This window comes from Engraulis encrasicolus, chromosome 20 (assembly GCF_034702125.1).
Source record: "Engraulis encrasicolus isolate BLACKSEA-1 chromosome 20, IST_EnEncr_1.0, whole genome shotgun sequence".
Classification (NCBI taxonomy): domain Eukaryota; kingdom Metazoa; phylum Chordata; class Actinopteri; order Clupeiformes; family Engraulidae; genus Engraulis; species Engraulis encrasicolus.
In genome coordinates, this window is record NC_085876.1 from 29634181 (window position 1) to 29652948 (window position 18768).

The 18768-nt window shown below is 41.3% G+C and overlaps 1 protein-coding gene across 6 annotated transcripts in view; it reads left to right on the forward strand.

Moving 5' to 3' along the window:
* The first annotated feature begins 3977 nt into the window (after positions 1–3977).
* akap9 (A kinase (PRKA) anchor protein 9) overlaps positions 3978–18768 on the forward strand; it is a 181582-nt gene continuing 166791 nt past the window's right edge. For all 6 annotated transcript variants that reach the window (XM_063185757.1, XM_063185755.1, XM_063185761.1 and 3 more), the window contains exon 1: positions 3978–4241. In XM_063185757.1, the coding sequence (XP_063041827.1) occupies positions 4194–4241 (48 nt within the window). In that variant the 5' untranslated portion in view covers positions 3978–4193. The remainder of the gene's footprint in view (positions 4242–18768) is intronic.

Consider the following 18768-nt stretch of genomic DNA (forward strand, 5'->3'; position numbering starts at 1 on the left):
ATGGAGATGTTGGGCTAGCTAATTTATCTACCCACTCTTCTTCTATTGTTGGGAAAACAATGTCCTTAAATTTATTTGGAGTATTCAACTGCGGGTGGTCAGATGTATATAGATCAGAATAAAATTTTGCAAATGTTTCATTTATACTTTTTGGGTCAGTAAGGGTGGTACCAGATGGTGATTTTATTGCTGGGATTAGCCTAGAGGCAGCAGCTGTTCTGGATTGTTGGGCAAGGAGTTTGCCAGCCTTATCTCCTGACTCAAAGAATTTCTGTTGGGATTTACGCAGTTGCAATTCTGCTTCACTAGTGGTTAACAGACCTAGTTCAGAATGAAGTTGCAACCGTCTTTTGTAGAGTGCAGGATCTGGGTTTGTAGAATACTCATTATCGACTTCAAGGATCATTTGTGTTAACTCTGTCTGTCTTTTCACATTTGTTGTCTTAAGGTAAGCTGTATAAGAAATTACATAACCTCTAAAATATGCCTTGTAAGTTTCCATAAAGTGCCCCTTGATACATCTGGGAGTGTCATTTATTGTAAAAAACACTTGAGAGGCGGTTTGTTGCATGATCAACAAAGAGGTCATTAGCTAGTAGACTTGAGTTGAATCTCCATCGCTTCAGAGGACGTCTGTAAGTTGGAAATGAAATGTCTAGAGATGTGGGAGCATGATCTGAAATTATAATACTATGATAGTCACATGAGCATATATTAGAGAGTAACCTGTTGTCTAAGAGGAAAAAGTCTATTCTAGAATAAGAATGATGGACGGGTGAAAAGAAAGAAAAATGATTTCTTGTCTGGAAATTTAAATCTCCATGGGTCTGAAAAACCCAGCTGTGATGCAGTGGATGAAAGTAGTTTGGCTGACTTTGTAAGGGGGTGTGGTCTGGTTGAAGATCTGTCCAAATTGGGGTGCTGCACAAAATTGAAGTCCCCGCCTACAATTACCTGATAAGTGTCAATATTGGGCATGGATGTGAAAAACTTAGATATGAATTTATCATCATCCCAGTTTGGTGCATAAACACTGGCTAAGATAACAGGGGTGTTACACAGCTGTCCTGATACTATGACAAACCTACCAGATGAGTCAGCTACAAGTTTTTCTAACTGAAATGGAATGTGACGTTGAATCAAAATTGCAGCCCCCCTAGCCCTGTCACTGAACTTGGAATGATATAGTTGATTAAACTGGCCCCTTTTAATACGTAGAATTTCCTCTGTACGCAAGTGTGTCTCAACCCCTGAATATGGGACATAATCTTATTTATTTTTGTTGCTTGGTTTGCCCCTTTGACGTTCCATGATATGAAACGGATATTATTCATTGACGTTTTACTATCCATGTAAACATTGAATTCTGTGTGAATTATACACAATACACCATGATATTAATGTGCATGAAAAAGAAGCACCTGCAAGAGCACAATATCTGAGAGATAGAAAGGGAGGAGAAAAAGAAAGGAGGGGAAAAACCAAAACAAAAATAAAAATAAAATAAAAGCCCTGTGCCCACCTGTCCCCAGTACAACCCACTCCCAGTAACCCCTTATACCCATAATCCCTGCACAAACGTGCCATCTTCACTTAGCAAAAACTCCCGGGGCTCTACTCCACTCTCTCTATTCCCACCACACAATAATTTAAGTGTGTTTATAGAAAAGTAAATTTAACCATTCTACACGGATGATTCTAAAATGAGTGAACATAGACTAGGCAATAACAGTAGCCTAGCTCTGAAGAAAAGAAAAAAAAAACACACAGAACAGTGTGTGTTAAACTTCACGCCGTTTCATGCATATTTAGCCTACACATTAAAGCTTCAGTAAACAAAACAAAAAAATAAAGATACTGTTACGACACAGAGGTGAGGTCACTACGATTCCTAGTCTTTCCCATAGGCAGTGATTGAACAGGCAGTCCAAACTTATGTCCAAGGGCGCACGGTGACATAATGAAAGTGAAACAAAACATAGCCCGTAGCAGTCGCAGTGTCTCTGTACTCACATTTTTTTAAACTCACACCAACGTTACTTGACTGCATTCGGCTCACCCGTCTCGTAGATAAACAAAATTTACCACCTCAGCTGGGCCGGCTTGAATCAGTCCTCCTCCGTCCTCGAAGCAGCGTTGTACGTGGCCAGAAACTGCTCAGCTGCTCTCACCGATTTTAGATGCCGTCTTTTGCCATTTTCCGACTTGATAGACAGTCGCGCAGGAAACTTCAGTGAAGGCTTGAGCTGAAGCATGTAGAGTTGTTGCATCACTTCTTTGTATTCTGCGCGTTGTTCTTGTACTTCTTGGGTGTAGTCTTCGTAAATGTATACCGGCGCATCATTGTACTTCAGCTCGTCTCGTCTTTGCCGGGCTGAACGGATCACTGCCTCTTTCGTTTGAAACTTGTGAAAACAAATGATTACCGCTCTGGGCTTTTCTCCTTCGGCTGGTTTTTCTCTGAGCGCACGGTGAGCTCTCTCAAGTTCTGGAGGGGAAGGCAGCACATCTTTCCCCAGTACCTCAACCAAAAGATTGGAGAAAAACACCGTTGGTCTCGTACCTTCAATCGATTCAGGCAGTCCTATGAGGCGAAGATTGCACCGCCTGCTTCTCCCCTCCAGGTCTAAGACCTTAGCTTTCAGCTTTGCATTGTCATCAGCCAGGGCAATCACCTGTGCTTCCAGACGCTGTAAATCATTCAGCCCATATTCCACATCAGAAATTCGCTGTTCATGATTGTTCACTGTAGACTGAATCCCGTCAAGCTTCGTTTCAATGGCACCCAGCTTGTTTTCAAATCTTGCTGAAAGCGAGTCTGGATTAGTTAGCAAGTCCGCTTTGAGGCTGTGTAGCATGCTAGCCAACGTAGCGTTGTCGACGGCGGCAGAAACTTGTTCTTTTTTCTTGTCCTGTTTGCTTGGTTTAGAAGACATATCGGCTAGCAGTGTGCTTAAAACACATTAAGACGAGTTGTAGTCACTGATTTGAGTAAATTTGAGCAAGTAGTAGATGGTCAGAAAGAAGTTGTGTGGCAGGAGCCCAAAAAAACACCACTACTCCATACCGCTCGCCAACCGGACCACTAGAATGATGTTTGACTGCACTGACACTGTAGCTTGAATATCTTTACTTAGTTCCAACTTTGTGAAACTGTAGGCTATGCCTAATTAAAGTTTCGAATCAAGACAAATATTGACAAAACTTGATCATAATTTTGCCATCATAGCTTGCCTAAAAGTCAAGTCAATTTAACTTAGGCCTGCAATTTTCTGCATTAACTCCATGAGAATATTTCATATTAACCATGAGAATCAGATTACAAAATATCATATTGAACATTATGGCTAATATCTTGGTCTAATATAGGCCTAACTGCTTCTCTGGATATCCTGAAGTACCTTCTGAAATAATTTTAGAAAGTTACTGTTAGTGTAAGTAATTTGGCTTAGCCTACATGATCTAGGCCTATTTGAAGTTTGAACAGCACAAAATACATAGGACATAGGTGCCAGAAAAGGGAATTCAGTGGTGCATTTGCATCCCACGCTTGGGCTCCCTCAATCAGGCTTTGTCATTTTTTTTACTGCAGATTTTTTTTTGAAGTGAATTAAGATTGAGGGAAAAATGCACCACCACTGGCTTTAGGCATTATGATACCAATGGTTATTCAATACAGAAAGGGTGAAATGACAAAGTAATCTAGTTTAGGCTATCATCACATGTGACATGTTCCACTTCCAACAGGTTGCAAGCATGGTGAACATTAATTTTTAATATAGAGTCTATCTATCCTCGTTTCTAATGTGGTTTTAGGACGTCTGACATTACTATTTAATTTTCCAGTGCGGCTATCTCAAGGGATGAAATGAATGTACAGGCATGTGTTCAAACTTGTCATTCATAAAAAAATGCACCCTTCTGATTTTGAAAAAAAAAATGTGAGGGAAATGCACCTACGTGACGTCACGTGAACCAGTCTCGTGTGTTTACGTGGATAACATGGCGGCGACTATGTGGCTGTCGACTCGAGTCAGCATTTAGCCGAGTGTGAGAATCCGACGCGGTATTGGGGCCAAGGATTAGACTGAATTTAATGTTCACATCCAGCCTGATTTAAAAACTTGGCTCATACTCAGCGGCATTTCGCATGAAGCCTGTTTCTTTCTCCCCCAGCCACCGGGACAACAGTTATGGAAGACGAGGAGCGTCAGAGAAAGCTAGAGGCCGGCAAAGCAAAGGTATGAATGCTATTTTCAAGAATACATGTCTCTCGTTGTAACTCAGTCACTGTGTCCAGGACGGTGCATGAGTTGCCAAGTGTTTTTGTGCTCGTCGCCGCCTACAACAGCACCATACCAAAGCCGTCCCGTAAACAGCTGACGCGAGAGGGTCCTCTCTTCCGTGTCCCACTCCCTACGGCTACAGTGTAGTAATCACGACATGCCCCTGGATGACAGCTCCCTGGATGGGCTAGCTACGGCTAGCTCTAATCTTCTTTGTCAAACGTGCGGGTGGGATGGCATGCCAAAGGCTTTTGGGGTTGCTACAGGGATGGGCATTGGACAGCAGTCAGTGCGGTGTGAAGTTCAGTTTGGAAACTTAGCCCAGTGTCAGACCGTGAGGTTAATTTATAATGTTTATTTGTTTGGCCCATGTAAAGCTGAGAGTGCAGGCAGCTTGTTCTACGGGACTGGATTTTCAAGTCATGCCCTTCCCCGACCTCCTGGAACGCTGTCATTGCATGTTCACCACCACAGAGATTTGCTTTCATTTGTGTCATTGAGATTCATATGCTCATGCATGTGTGCATTATGCATAGCCTATGTTTTTATCCTCCTACCAATGCAAAAATGGAGACATTATTCATGCTCTGCTGTAACAGTAGGCAAAGATAATTCAGCTCTTCTTTGACTGGCTGTTTTGGCCTAGTTCCACTGTACAGTTTTACAGTGATATATTATCTGCCTGGTGCCTCGTTAGAGCATTTTCCATCTACATTTAGAAAGCTAAAAAAGAATGTGCCAACACCAACTTCCTACAACCAAAAATAGTCTGTGCACTGTGACATAGGCACTGCCTATTAATACGGGGTGTTGCGAGAGCATGAGCAGAGAGAGAAAGGGCCTATAGTGTGTTATGAGATAAAGTAGAGATATGTTATGCCAGAGAGACAGAATGGCAGTTGGGGCATAACGCATGCCAATGCCATACACCGCTGTACTATGTGTTGAATGTGTTTAGTCTACATGACGGTGTAAAGAAGTGACCCGCAGGTCGGCTGGCGTTGTAATTGTGTGGGCTAATCTCCCTGAGAAGCAGCTTAAGATGGGCATGACTTGGCAGAATGAAGATTTGGGCCGGGGGATGCATACACACACAAACACACACACACACACACACAGTATGTCATCCGGTCTAATGCCATTATGGAAATTATGCCTGTTTTCACTTTCTTTGATGGATGGGCAAAAAGAGCAAGGTCAACTGCTGACTTTTTAAATTGCCTAAGACCTACTTTGCAGTCTTGTTGATGCATCCCTTACGTCCAGGGCTGGATTATCCATAAGGGCCAGCGGTATAGTGTCCAGGGGCACTAACCATTTTTGACACCAAAAGACACAAACTTCACAAATACTGTTTATAAAGGGGACCAGTGAGATATAAGACTTAGTGCCCGAGGGCACCACATTGTCTTGATAGCGTCCTGCGTAGGCCTATGTCAAATTAGCCTACATGTGCTGTATGTCCTCACTCCAGATCTCTTGACCAAGTGACCTGATTGTCTGGAACACAGAACCCCATGGAATTACAGTTCAGTGTTCTAAAGCATAAGGCACACATCTCACCAGGATTTGGAGTCATTTTGGCCATGGCGTGTTTTACTTATAGATTGTTTAATTGTGATTTAGGATAGAGATTCAACAGCAGGTGTACTTACGGCAAAACTTAAAGCTATGTAGCAGGAACTCTCAACTCATGTGTTTGAGAAAAGAATAGACTGTATGTGTCAGCAAAACCGGTATTCATACACAAGCACTGCATACATTTTGTCCCTGTTTAAAACTGCAAAGATGCACTTCAGTCGCTAAACGGGACAGTGGAGCTCAAGTGAAGATGTGACACCTACAGTAGAGTATCCTCATGGAGAAATGATATATGAGGAACAAAGGAAATAAGGAAAAAGTGGATAAAAAGTTAATTGTGAAAGTATAACAAGCAATAATAAAGTAACAAAATATCAGGTACGACGGAACATCATATGTGTTAAACACATTTAGGTGAGGTGATCCTGCGCTAGTTCGCCACTTGAGGATTGAACCCGCCACCTTCCAGTCAACGCTCAAGTTAGGGCTTGGGAGGCTCAGCACGATATCAGAGAGAGTAGAGAGAGAGAGGTTCCATTGGCCCATTGTTTCCGGGTTCTATTATTGCAGGGGGGGGGATCCCCCTTTAGGCAGACCTAAGGACTGTTCTATTCAATGCTAGGAGTATTATGACACGTCCCTTTAGGCAGACAGGAACCTGGTCACGTTAGGTGCCCATAGAAACCTATTACATTGGCATATCTCTATATACTTAAAGAATCTCTGAAGATACTGCTAAGCTAAAGGTCCAGACCGAGCACTTAGGGAGGTTTACTAACATTCTACGCCAAACTCTGGTAGTTGCTATCCGTAACACGAACACGTCAGCCACCTCAGAATATTCCACAGTATTACAATAAAAGATGAACTCAATTCCTCATTTAAACCTTGAGGTTCTAAAGTAGCCAACGTATCCAAAATGCCTCTCTGCATAGGAGTTTTCTTATAATGTCACCACCCCTTGGAGGGAGTGGGTTTTTTTGAAAATTGAAAATTGCCTCAGCTTGAGAAAGATTGAAACCCACTGGCATAATTATTAGAGTTGGTCTGGATTGTCTTAGTCTTGAAGCAACACCTTTACTTGCGTACCAGTAGAACTAGATAGAATATGTGTGGTCTCTCAACCCCAATATAACTTAACTCTAACCTAACCCTGCATTTCTCCAGTGACGGTAACTGATGCCCTGTACCTAAAATAAGTCGCTTTGGATGAAAGTGCACTGCCAGGTCAGTGTAATGTAATGTGATGTAAAAAAGGCACTGCAGCCTTGTAACTAGTGTTACAAAACCCCAAACACCCTCCACCCCTCGGATCAATGGCCCAATTCTGTCCTCTGTGAAGTGAGTTTAATGATTATGAGTCTATTTATTGGAATGCATTTGGTCAATAGATAACATCACAGATGTCTTGGAATTTCAACCTTGCATGACCTCACACCACCTTTAAAAAAATAGAATAACTTGGACTTTATTGTCATGCCAGCATGAAAATTCTCTTTAGTCTCATTAGAGTTCAGCTGTCATAGTGATTTGGAAATACATGAAAACATTTAATCTATACAACATATGTAACATCTCAATTAATATGCATTTATCCGTTTTTTTTCCTTTAAAAAAAATTATTTTCTTTGGTCGTTTTGACCTTTATTTATGACAGGACAGTGAAGGTGGTGACAGGAAGTGAGTGGGGGGAGAGACATGGGGAAGGGCCGGCAAAGGACCCGGGATGGGAATCAAACCTGGGTCGGCCACATGGCAGACAAGTGCCCTACCGGTTGGCCACGGCAGGGCCTATCATCAGTTTTTTTTCATCTAATGATATTGCCACGTAGGGCTACTTTACAGCATATCTTGATGGCCCTCTTGAGTCCTGAAAGCAAAGAGTTGAGAGCATCCACTTCCCCACCAAGGTGGCAGCAGAGATTCACAGATGATTTGAGTTCATGGGGCTCAGAGTAAACAATTGACCACAGTAGAATAGAGATCAAGCTCAGAGTAATCCATAAGGCTTTGATGGCACGCACATGAATGGCAAACATGTTACAGTGAAGCGAAACTGTTGTTACGTGAATATCCAACTTTCAATTGCTCACACCTTCAATTGCTCACACCTCTTGAGTATGGGGGCACTATAGCCTCCTCAAAATTTCAGGGATTTCAGTATACCCGCTTAAAATTGATTGATTAATTATTTAGAATAGCACAGTATCCCCACCTCAAAATATAGGCTAACAGATAATCTTATGTCATTTAAAAAAATAGTGAAGGGTGGGTGGCAATGAGAGCAAGGCAGGCACCCCACAGTGCTCCAGAAAAAATCAGGCCCTTTATGAGAGAAATGTTCTCCCATCCTGTCACTGGAAACTAAATATCTGCTGTGGGCATGAGTGCGTGTGTATTGTGCTTACATTATATATATAAAAAAAAAGGGCCCGGCCCGGCCCTTTATTGGGAGGAATTTTGATAAACTGGCCCTCGGGGACTTTTAATTGAGTACCCCTGCTATAGTGCATATACAGTACCTGCATTCTACGTAGACTAACTTAGACCACTGCTCGTATGCCTACAGATAGGGGCATCAAAGAAAAGGGGGGGGGGGGGCGCACCTTGCATCAATTTTTTTCTTTATTTTTGTGCACAACAGTTATCAAGTTATCAAGAAACCTGAGTGAAGCCTGCTACCTACTTGATACAGATAGGGGCATGCCATCACTATATTGCCACCTTGTACTTGTATCCTGTCTGGTATACTGACAGTAGAGCACGGAGCAGATGAAGAGTTCTCAGGAAAATGGTGGTACTGTAGACGAGGGGTTCCCAAACTTTACCATGACAAGGCCCCCCATACACTGGTAAATTCCAGCCAAGTCGTGACACACTTGTTTTTCCAGCGCATCCCCTTTCACAACCATGGTCTATGTCTGTGTCAGTACCCCACTGGGATATATTAATAACGATAAATGATCCCCACTTTGAAAGCCACTGCTGGTGGGGACAAAAGTAAAAAGTTGTTTAAAAAAACAAAAAAAACCCCAAAAAAACACATCCCAAACTTTTCCTCGAAATCACACTGAGTGATACAGGCTGTGCTTGAAAATGCTTCAGACCAAGATGACTGGCCAGAGGGAAGCATTTTCAAGCACAGCCTGTATCACTCAGTGTGATTTCGAGGAAAAGTTTGGGATGTGTTTTTATTTTTTTCAACGAATTCTGTTTTTTACATTAGTCCCCACCAAATAGAAATGCAAGCTGAGATTAATTCACACACACTGTCCTAGTTGTGAAACTACTCCACAACATTAGTTTCTCTCGCTGTTATGAAACAACTTTGAGAACATTTCACAACTATCTTTTTTATGATTGGCCCCATTTTCTACTTAAATGTCAAACACGAAAACCTTGGTGACCCTTTTTGTTGGCATGACATTCAGAGAGTGGCTAATAGGGTGGCCTTGTGCTCCACTGAAGAACTCTCTCACTCTCACTCTATTTATCTGGATCTCTCCGTTATTCTCCTCTCACTCTCTTTCTCACATATCTCCCTCTATCTATCACTTTCTTTTCACAGTTTCTTTCTCTACCTCCCTCTCTCTTTCCAACTCTTTTCAGTTGTTCTTCTGTGCCTTCGTTCTTGCAACACTGGTTGCTATGACTACACAATTTTTTTTCTTCCATTGTTAACTTACCCCAACAGGCCTCACTCTCCTACTGAAACAAACTCTCATCTCTCATCTCTCTCTCTCTCTCTCTCTCTCTCTCTCTCTCTCTCTCTCTCTCTCTCTCTCTCTCTCTCTCTCTCTCTCTCTCTCTCTCTCTCTCTCTCTCTCTCTCTGTTTGTGCTGTATCATATCAGAGGAGAGCCCCCACCATCACACATGAAAGAGGGGTTTGAAGAAGTATGTCTTCTTCACTTGCCAAAGGCTCTGCCATTCCAGCTTTCCCCCCCATTTCCCCTGTCGGTTTTTGCCTTTTAAAGTGTATGTCTCACTGTGTGTGTAGGTGTGTGTGTGTAGGTGTGTGTGTGTATGTGTGTTTAGAATTAATGTCTCAACAGTGTGTTTGTGTGTGTTTACATTGTCTGTCTGTGTGTGTGTGTTTAGTGTTGATGTCTCCGTGTGTGTTGATGTGTGGAGGGCCTTTTCTCTTGGCCGTGATCTCGTATGTGTACATCATGGGTTTGCCAACTGTTGATGCTCTCAGTCTCAGCAGCTGCTGAGGAGTGTGTGTGCGTGTGTGGGTGATTCTCACGAAGCTAAAAAAAACAATGGCAATGACTTTTTAATGGTTAAATATGACAGGGATTCTTTTGATAATATACATGACTGTAGAGCGAGACGTGTACTTTCTGGCACACTAGTTAATTTTTACAAATATTATTTTTATTTTCCACTTTTTATGCATTTTATAGGCAAATTCTCATTACCGAAATGTGTCCCGACCAAAATTTCTGGTCTTTAAATTAGGGTAAAACATAATAAAAAAATTTAAAATACATAAATGACACTACAAGAGCATTAGTCTATGTCCGAAGTTTCATTAAGTGTTCCTTGTTGGCAATTTAAATAATGAACACTAATGAATATTTCAAGAAAAGATCGTGTCCCCAAGTTTTTCTTCTCATTACCGCAATATATTTCAGAACTACAATTAAAAGCCATCAGAATTTCAATATGAGCTGAAACTACCTCCAATTCATCTGTACTAACAGGAGATTCAAGATTGCTACATGATTAGTCAGCCTTATTGTTTGTGCCTGTAAAATGTCACAATTTGTCTCAAAAATATGCAAATACGACAAAAGTGGTTCTCATTACCGAAATCAGTCAATATTTCGAAATGAAAAAGATTTTTTCATTTTAAACTTGCTTGGTAATAGGGTATTCCTTTTCAGAATTCAACAATGGTCATGAATTAGCTATGTCATAATTACTCAAGTTACAGTTAGCATTATTGTGCTGAGCCATCTCATTACCGCAATACACATTCTCATTACCGCAATGTTTTAAGTACCTTTCGGTAATGAGGATTGTCAATTTCGGTAATGAGACTCTATGGTGATTTACATTTAGAATATATTTTCATGACATATATGTATTTCGCTTTTTATTTATGTACATTTTTAAACATGCAACTGCAACCTTAAATAGAAATTATATTTTTGCAGTATAAATATTGTCACTATGTCACTTAATTATAATTAAAGCACTTGATGGAAGTGTTAAGTGAAATTGCATCCATTTCAGGTTAAAATATGCAATTGAATCGATATTCGATATACAATATTGTAAGTAAACAAAGCAAAAGTAAATGCCTAACATATGCAATATTGTTCCTTTAACTAATGGGGGTTGTCTGTAAAAGTGATCATCTCCATATACATTACATAGGCTAAATTCAGTGGTCATATAGGTGTTGTTCATAGACCATTTTTCTGTTCTCATCCTTTCTGGCTAATGTTGTGGTAACATTTACATTTTGTCCCACCCTTGGAAGAACAATAACTTAATCGACTATGGGCCAGAAACCCTGTTGTGAGAGTTCATTGAGAGTAGCTAGTCACAACTTAATTCTTGCTCACATGCCAACCCATGAATCAATATTCTGGCTGTTTCCACCCTCGAAATGTGGTCTTTTGATGCAAAAAATGATCAAATTGCCTAGTGATGTCACCCAATGCAAAGGCAATTGCAAACAACGAAGCCAGCACTCGCAGTGAAGTTGTCAGATTGCGTAGATGGCAAAAAGGGAAAAAGTTGGGAGACAAAATCGACTCACTTCAAGTCTATGGGTGATTCTCACGAAGCTAAAAAAAACAATGGCAATGAGGTTTTAATGGTGAAATATGACAGGGATTTTTTTGATAAAATACATTACTGCAGAGCAAGACGTGTACTTTCTGGCACACTAGTTCATTTTAAAAAATATTATTTTTATTTTCCACTTTTTATGCATTTTATAGGCAAATTCTCATTACCGAAATGTGTCCTGACCAAAATTTCTGGTCTTTGAATTAGGGTAAAACATAATAAAAATGTTAAAAATACGTAAATGACACTACAAGAGCGTTGGTCTATGTCCGAAGTTTCATTAAGTGTTCCTTGTTGGCAATTTAAATAATGAACACTAATGAGTATTTCAAGAAAAGATCGTGTCCCCAAGTTTTTCTTCTCATTACCGCAATATATTTCAGAACTACAATTAAAAGCCATCAGAATTTCAATATGAGCTGAAACTACCTACAATTCATCTGTACTAACAGGAGATTCAAGATGGCTACATGATAAGTCAGCCTTAATGTTTGTGCCTGTAAAATGTCACAATGTGTCTCAAAAATATGCAAATACGACAAAAGTGGTTCTCATTACCGAAATTAGTCAATATTTCAAAATGAAAAAGATTTTTTCAATTTAAACTTGCTTGGTAATAGGGTATTCCTTTTCAGAATTCAACAATGGTCATGAAATAGCTATGTCATAATTACTCAAGTTACAGTTAGCCTTATTGTGCTGAGCCATCTCATTACCGCAATACACATTCTCATTACCGCAATGTTTTAAGTACCTTTCGGTAATGAGGATTGTCAATTTCGGTAATGAGACTCTATGGTGATTTACATTTAGAATATATTTTCTTGACATATATGTATTTCGCTTTTTATTTATTTACATTTTTAAACATGCAACTGCAACCTTAAATACAAATTATATTTTTGCAGTAAAAATATTGTCACTATGTCACTTAATTATAGTTGAAGCACTTAATGAAAGTGTTAAGTGAAATTGCCTCAGTTTCAGGTTGAAATATCCAATTATATTGATTCGGTATTCGATATATACGATATTGTAAGTAAACAAAGCAAAAGTAAATGCCTAACATATGCAATAGCTCCTTCATCTAATGGGGGTTGTCTGTAAAAGTGATCATCTCCCTATACATTACATAGGCTAAATTGAGTGGTCATACAGATTTTGTTCATAGACCATTTTTCAGTTCTCATCCTTTCTGGCTAATGTTGTGGTGACATTTACATTTTGTCCCACCCTTGGAAGAACAATAATCGACTATGGGCCAGAAACCCTGTTGTGAGAGTTCATTGAGAGTAGCAAGGCACTACTTAATTCTTGCTCATATGCCAACCCATGAATCAATATTCTGGCTGGTTCCACCCTCGAAATGTCGTCTTTTGATGCAAAAAAATAATCAAACTGCCTAGCGATGTCACCCAATGCAAAGGCAATTGTTAACAACGAAGCCAGCACGAAGCAGGCTTGGTATTTGAAATAGCAGTGAATAGGCCTTTTTAGCGAATTCAGTGAGAAGTAGTTTTTGAATATTTCAATCAAAACTAGTTTGAAGAATCATTTGGAGGAATGCTCTAGTTGCCTTTACACTTTCCCAAATGAGAAACTCCTCATGCATGTTGTTTGCAGCCTTTAGCAAGGTTTCATCCCCCATACTCCGATCCTTTAGCCATGCTCAAACACCCATGTACCCATCTTTTAGTCATGCTGTGGGTTCTTGATGTCCTGGGTAAGTGGAAAGGCAACTGGATCAAAACAGCCTCAAAATGCACTTCGCACTGATTTAACTTAAAATGCCCATTCACAGCAATTCAATATTCCAAGTAGGGGACGACTGATACAGGTTTTTTTAATGGCTGATGCGATACCGATTTTTTTTTTCCCATCACCCTTGGCCGATACCCGATTTCTGATACCCGATATTTGGCGCCGATATGGGTTAAAAAAAAGGTTAAAAAATTACCAATATTCCAGGTCTCAAGTTAAAAAGAAACATTCCTTTAACATTATCAAATTGAGCTAGAACTTGTAACTTTTAAACACCCACTCTAACAATCAAGTAATAAAAAAATAAAGCGTCTTGGTGCTTTTAAAAAAACCTGAATGACATAAAATAATAAATACTGCGTATCGGCCAAAACCACACGCTTATCGGCCGATACGATACACTTCAAATATGCAAATATCGGCCCAATATAAGTATATCGGTATATTCTTAATTCCAAGTCTATTGTGCCACCCTTTGACAAGCATCAAACATGCTAGAAAATGACCAGGAAGTTAAGGAAGTGCAAAGGAACAATACTGCAAGAGAAGAGCAGGATTTTGCAACGTTTTAATTTTGTGTTTCATGCACCCTATACTAATTATGGGCATGTCTGATATTGTCCTGAAAACCAACTTTTTTTTCTTTTTCAAAAATGTGAGTGAAGTGAAAGCCCACTTGGGATACTACAACTCCCATTGCCATTGTGATCCAGCACTCCACAGCACACATGAACACTGCACACAACAGAATGGCATTTATGCCTCATCCGCATTTATGCCTCATCCCCAATAGCGCCCGAACGGGAGCAGTACCATGCTCAGGGTACCTCAGTCATGGAGGAGGATGGGGGAGATCACTGGTTAATTCCTCCCTCCACCAACCTGGCGGGTCGGGAATCGGGAGTCTGATGCCCTAACCCATGACTGCCATTGATGTGCAATATGCAACTAGCAGTCATGGGTGAGCGGTTAGGGCGTCAGACTTGCATCCCAGAGGTTACCGGTTCGACTCCCGACCCGCCAGGTTGGTGGGGGGAGTATTCAACCAGTGCTCTCCCCCATCCTCCTCCATGACTGAGGTACCCTGAGCATGGTACCGTCCCACCGCACTGCTCCCCATGGGGCGCCACTGAGGGCTGCCCCCTTGCACGGGTGAGGCATAAATGCAATTTCGTTGTGTGCAGTGTGCAGTGTTCACTTGTGTGCTGTGGAGTGCTGTGTCACAATGACAATGGGAGTTGGAGTTTCCCAATGGGCTTTCTTTCACTAAAGCAGTTAGTGGTGTTCAGTGATATTTCATAACACATAACGTTCATAGTGAATTTCGGCTTTGGTCCGGACGGTATTATGGGGATACTGTACCGAAAATGTACCGACCAGTGACCCTAAAACCAAGGTGTACCGAACCCGCATACCATACAAGCTACTTTAGTCATCTCCTGTTCCTTCTACTACCTACTTCCTAGTTGCCGGCGCGCGCCCAGTCAGAAAAAAAGGTCAGTGTACGACCTCGCACTGCAACATGATTTTCCTTCTCATGACAGATTTAGATTTCTAGTCCACTATAGATAGTTGGCTGGAGAGATCAGTGGTGAGTTGTGATGTCATATTCAGGGTGGGGATGAGTAGTGGGATGTATGCACTTCATTGGGGTCATCCGGTGGCTACCCTCCGGTGTTTTGATGTTGGACTAACTATAACTTCAGAGTGCACCCCTTGGCCTTCACCCCTTATACTGTGATGTTATGGTGCCCAGGAGGGGCCTCGCCTCTTCACCTACTGCAGGGGTGGGGAACCTTTTTCATTCGAGGGGCCTCTTCAAATTCATCTGAGGACCGTAAAAGTTCTCAGAGAGCCGTATTAAGAACACAAACCAGGATTTCCCCCTGCACTTTAGGCCTTTGAAGGCAGCCACCTTTAAAACAGACCCCACCTTCTCTAGTTCCCCTGAATATAACTTAGTTGTATTGCAAATGTATTTTCTAAGATTCCTTTACATATGTCATATTTCACATGAAGCTGCATAACATTAAATTTATATTGGGGGCCTGATTGAACAGCCTCAAGGGCCACAAATGGTCCTTGAGACAGGTTCCCCACCCCTGACCTATGGTCTTTTCTGGTCTTTGGCTGGGTTAAGTCTTGAATCCCAATATCCTTCAGTAGCTTAATGAATGGTTTTATATAGAATATATTTATCATCTTATTAGGTGTCATTTGATTAGTTCTGCCCTGGAGGCTCTGTCGTTGTGCTAATAATAATAACAAATCACATAATTTACCAATATTTGGCTTTAGTTCATTTCATTTCTCCTTATTCTCATTACCGAAAACTTATTCTCATTACCGGAACATATACCTCATTACCGAAATGAGCACTTAATTCTAAAAAAAAGAACTAAAGGAAAACTGTATTCATATATATTTTTTATGAACACAGTACCTTTCATGTTTCTTTCACTTCAGCATATTTCTGGACCGAAATTGTCGGTTTTCACTGATGTATTCTAAAATTAAAGAGGAAAACAAATGATCCTATTCAAGTCAAGTCAAGTCAAGTCAAGTTTATTGTCAATTTCTTTACATGCACTGGTCATACAAAGAATTTGAAATTGCGTTTCTTGCTCTCCCATGCAGACATAGACTAATCTAGGTAAGGACATAGACAGTATGGACGTAGACATTGCTCATACAGACATTTAAAGTGCAAGACTGGACAACAGAAGACTTGTAGAGAACATACATTAAGAGGAGGTATTTTGTTGTTCTTTTTTCTAAAAGTCCTTTATAGCGTTCTGACATAGTAATAGTAGCATTTGAAGAAATAAATAATTAAAAAAAGGTTTTTATTAAATACACCAGCAGCAGTATGTGTGTGTGTGTGTTTGTATGTGTTTTGTGTGCGTGTGTGCGTGTGTGTGTGTGTGTGTGTGTGTGTGTGTGTGTGTGTGTGTGTGTGTTTAGTGCAGGTAGAAAGTGCGGTGTGCGTCTGTGTGTGTGTACCTGTGTATGTGTGTGTGTGTGTGTGTGTGTGTGTGTATGTGTGTGAGTATGAGTTGTGTGTCAGTGTGTGTATGTTTGGGTTTAGTGCAGAAAGTGCAGTGTGCTTGTGTGTGTGTGTGTGTGTACTATGTGCTGTAGTGTGTGTGTGTGTGTGTGTGTGTGTGTGTGTGGTGTGTGTGTGTGTGTGTGTGTGTGTGTGTGTGTGTGTGTGTGTGTGTGTGTGTGCATGTGTATGTTTTGAGTTAGTGCAGGTTGAAAGTTCAGTCACAGATGTAGTAGTGCAGGTGGAATGTTCAGTCGCAGATATGGTGGTGGGGATGAGGGGGGGGAGCGTTGTCAGTGGCCTGGCTGGCTAGAGGCTGACAGTGAAGGGAGAGTGGGTTGAGTGTTCAGTATCTTGATTGTTTGATGCATCGTGCTGCTTGCAAGCCTGGTGGTACGGGAACGGAGGCGCCTGTACCTCTTTCCAGAGGGCAGGAGGCTGAACAGTTTGTGTGCAGGGTGGCTTGTGTCTTTGATGATCATCAGTGCTTTTCGGGTGAGGCGTGCGGTGTAAATGTCCTGCAGGGAGGGGAGTGGTACTCCAATGATCTTCTTCGCTGTGTTCACAACACGCTGGAGTGTCTTCCTGTTTTTCTCCGTGCAGCTTCCTCCCCACACTGTGATGCAGCTGGACACGACGCTCTCTATGGTTCCTCTGTAGAATGTTGTCATGATGGAGGGTGTAGCACTTGCCTTCTTTAGTTTGCGCAAGAAGTAGAGACGCTGATGGGCCTTCTTCGCCAGTGATGTAGTGTTGGTGGTCCAAGAGAGGTCGTCGCTGATGTGCACTCCAAGGAACTTGGTGCTGCTCACTCTCTCCACAGCATCACCGTCGATGGTCAGTGGTGGCAGTTGTTTTTGGACCCTCTGAAAGTTGACAACAATCTCCTTGGTCTTGTTGACATTCAGCAGGAGGTTGTTGTCTTTGCACCATCTGGCCAGCAGGTCTACTTCTTCTCTGTAGTGGGTCTCATCGCCCTTAGTGATGAGGCCCACCAGTGTTGTATCATCCGCAAACTTCACTAGATGGTTAGTGCTGTGGGTCGTTGTGCAGTCATGTGTCAGCAGCGTGAACAGCAGGGGGCTGAGAACACAACCTTGCGGAGCCCCCGTGCTCAGGGTCAGGGTGCTTGAGGTGTTATTCCCTACCCGTACTGCTTGTGGTCTCTGCATCAGGAAGTCCAGCAGCCAGTTGCAGAGGGAGGTGCTGAAACCTAGTTTGTCCAGTTTTCTGATGAGTTGTTGTGGTATTATGGTATTGAATGCTGAGCTGAAGTCAATGAACAGCATTCTCACATATGAGTCTTTATTGTCCAAGTGGGTGAGGGCTGGATGGAGGGCAGAGCAGATTGCATCCTCCGTGGATCGCTTGGCTCGGTATGCGAACTGGTAGGGGTCCAGGGTGGGGGGTAGGGTGGCTTTGATGTGTGACAGGACTAGCCGTTCGAAGCACTTCATGATTATGGGCGTCAGTGCTACAGGACGGTAGTCATTGAAGCATGATGGTGATGATTTCTTCGGCACGGGTATGATGGTAGCAGCTTTGAAAAGTGATGGGATGACTGCTTGCTCCAGAGAGATGTTAAAGATGTCTGTGAATGTCTATTGCGGTAATGAGGTAAAATGGTAAAATTCTTAAACTACAATAATAAGAAAAAAACTTTTTTGAGTGTTTTATGTAGCCCCTAGTACAACTATCAATATTCAGTAAACAAAACTGCAAGAACAATTAAGTTTCCTAATACATTTCATGAAAGAAAAAAATTGCGGTAATGAGCATTTTAGCAGACATGGACTTATAAAACGTAAAAAAATGTGTTTTAAATAGTTGTCAGGTAAGTTGATTTTATTGTGCTTAGTAACTGTACACTTTGATGTAACTGATTAAAAAAGAAATTCAATCAAAAAAGCATTTTGAAAAAATGGTTGTCAAAACAGCTTTGTTGCGCGTTTCGTGAGAATCACCCCTATGTGCTTTTCCAGAAATTGACAGTTTTTTTGCTTCCTGTGTTTGGTTGTCATACCCTCATTTGTAGTGGGTTTGAGTATTTATCCTTTTTTACTAACTTGACTTCCTTCCAAAATCTTTGTGGTGTCACAAAAGGCTTGGCATTTGAAATAGCAGTGAATAGGCCTTTTTAGCGAATTCAGTGTGAAGCAGTTTTTAGAATATTTCAATCAAAACTAGTAAGAAGAATCATTTGGAGGAATGCTGTAGTTGCCTTTACACTTTCCCAAATTAGAAACTGCTTATGCATGTTGTTTGCAACTTTTAGCAAGGTTTCAGG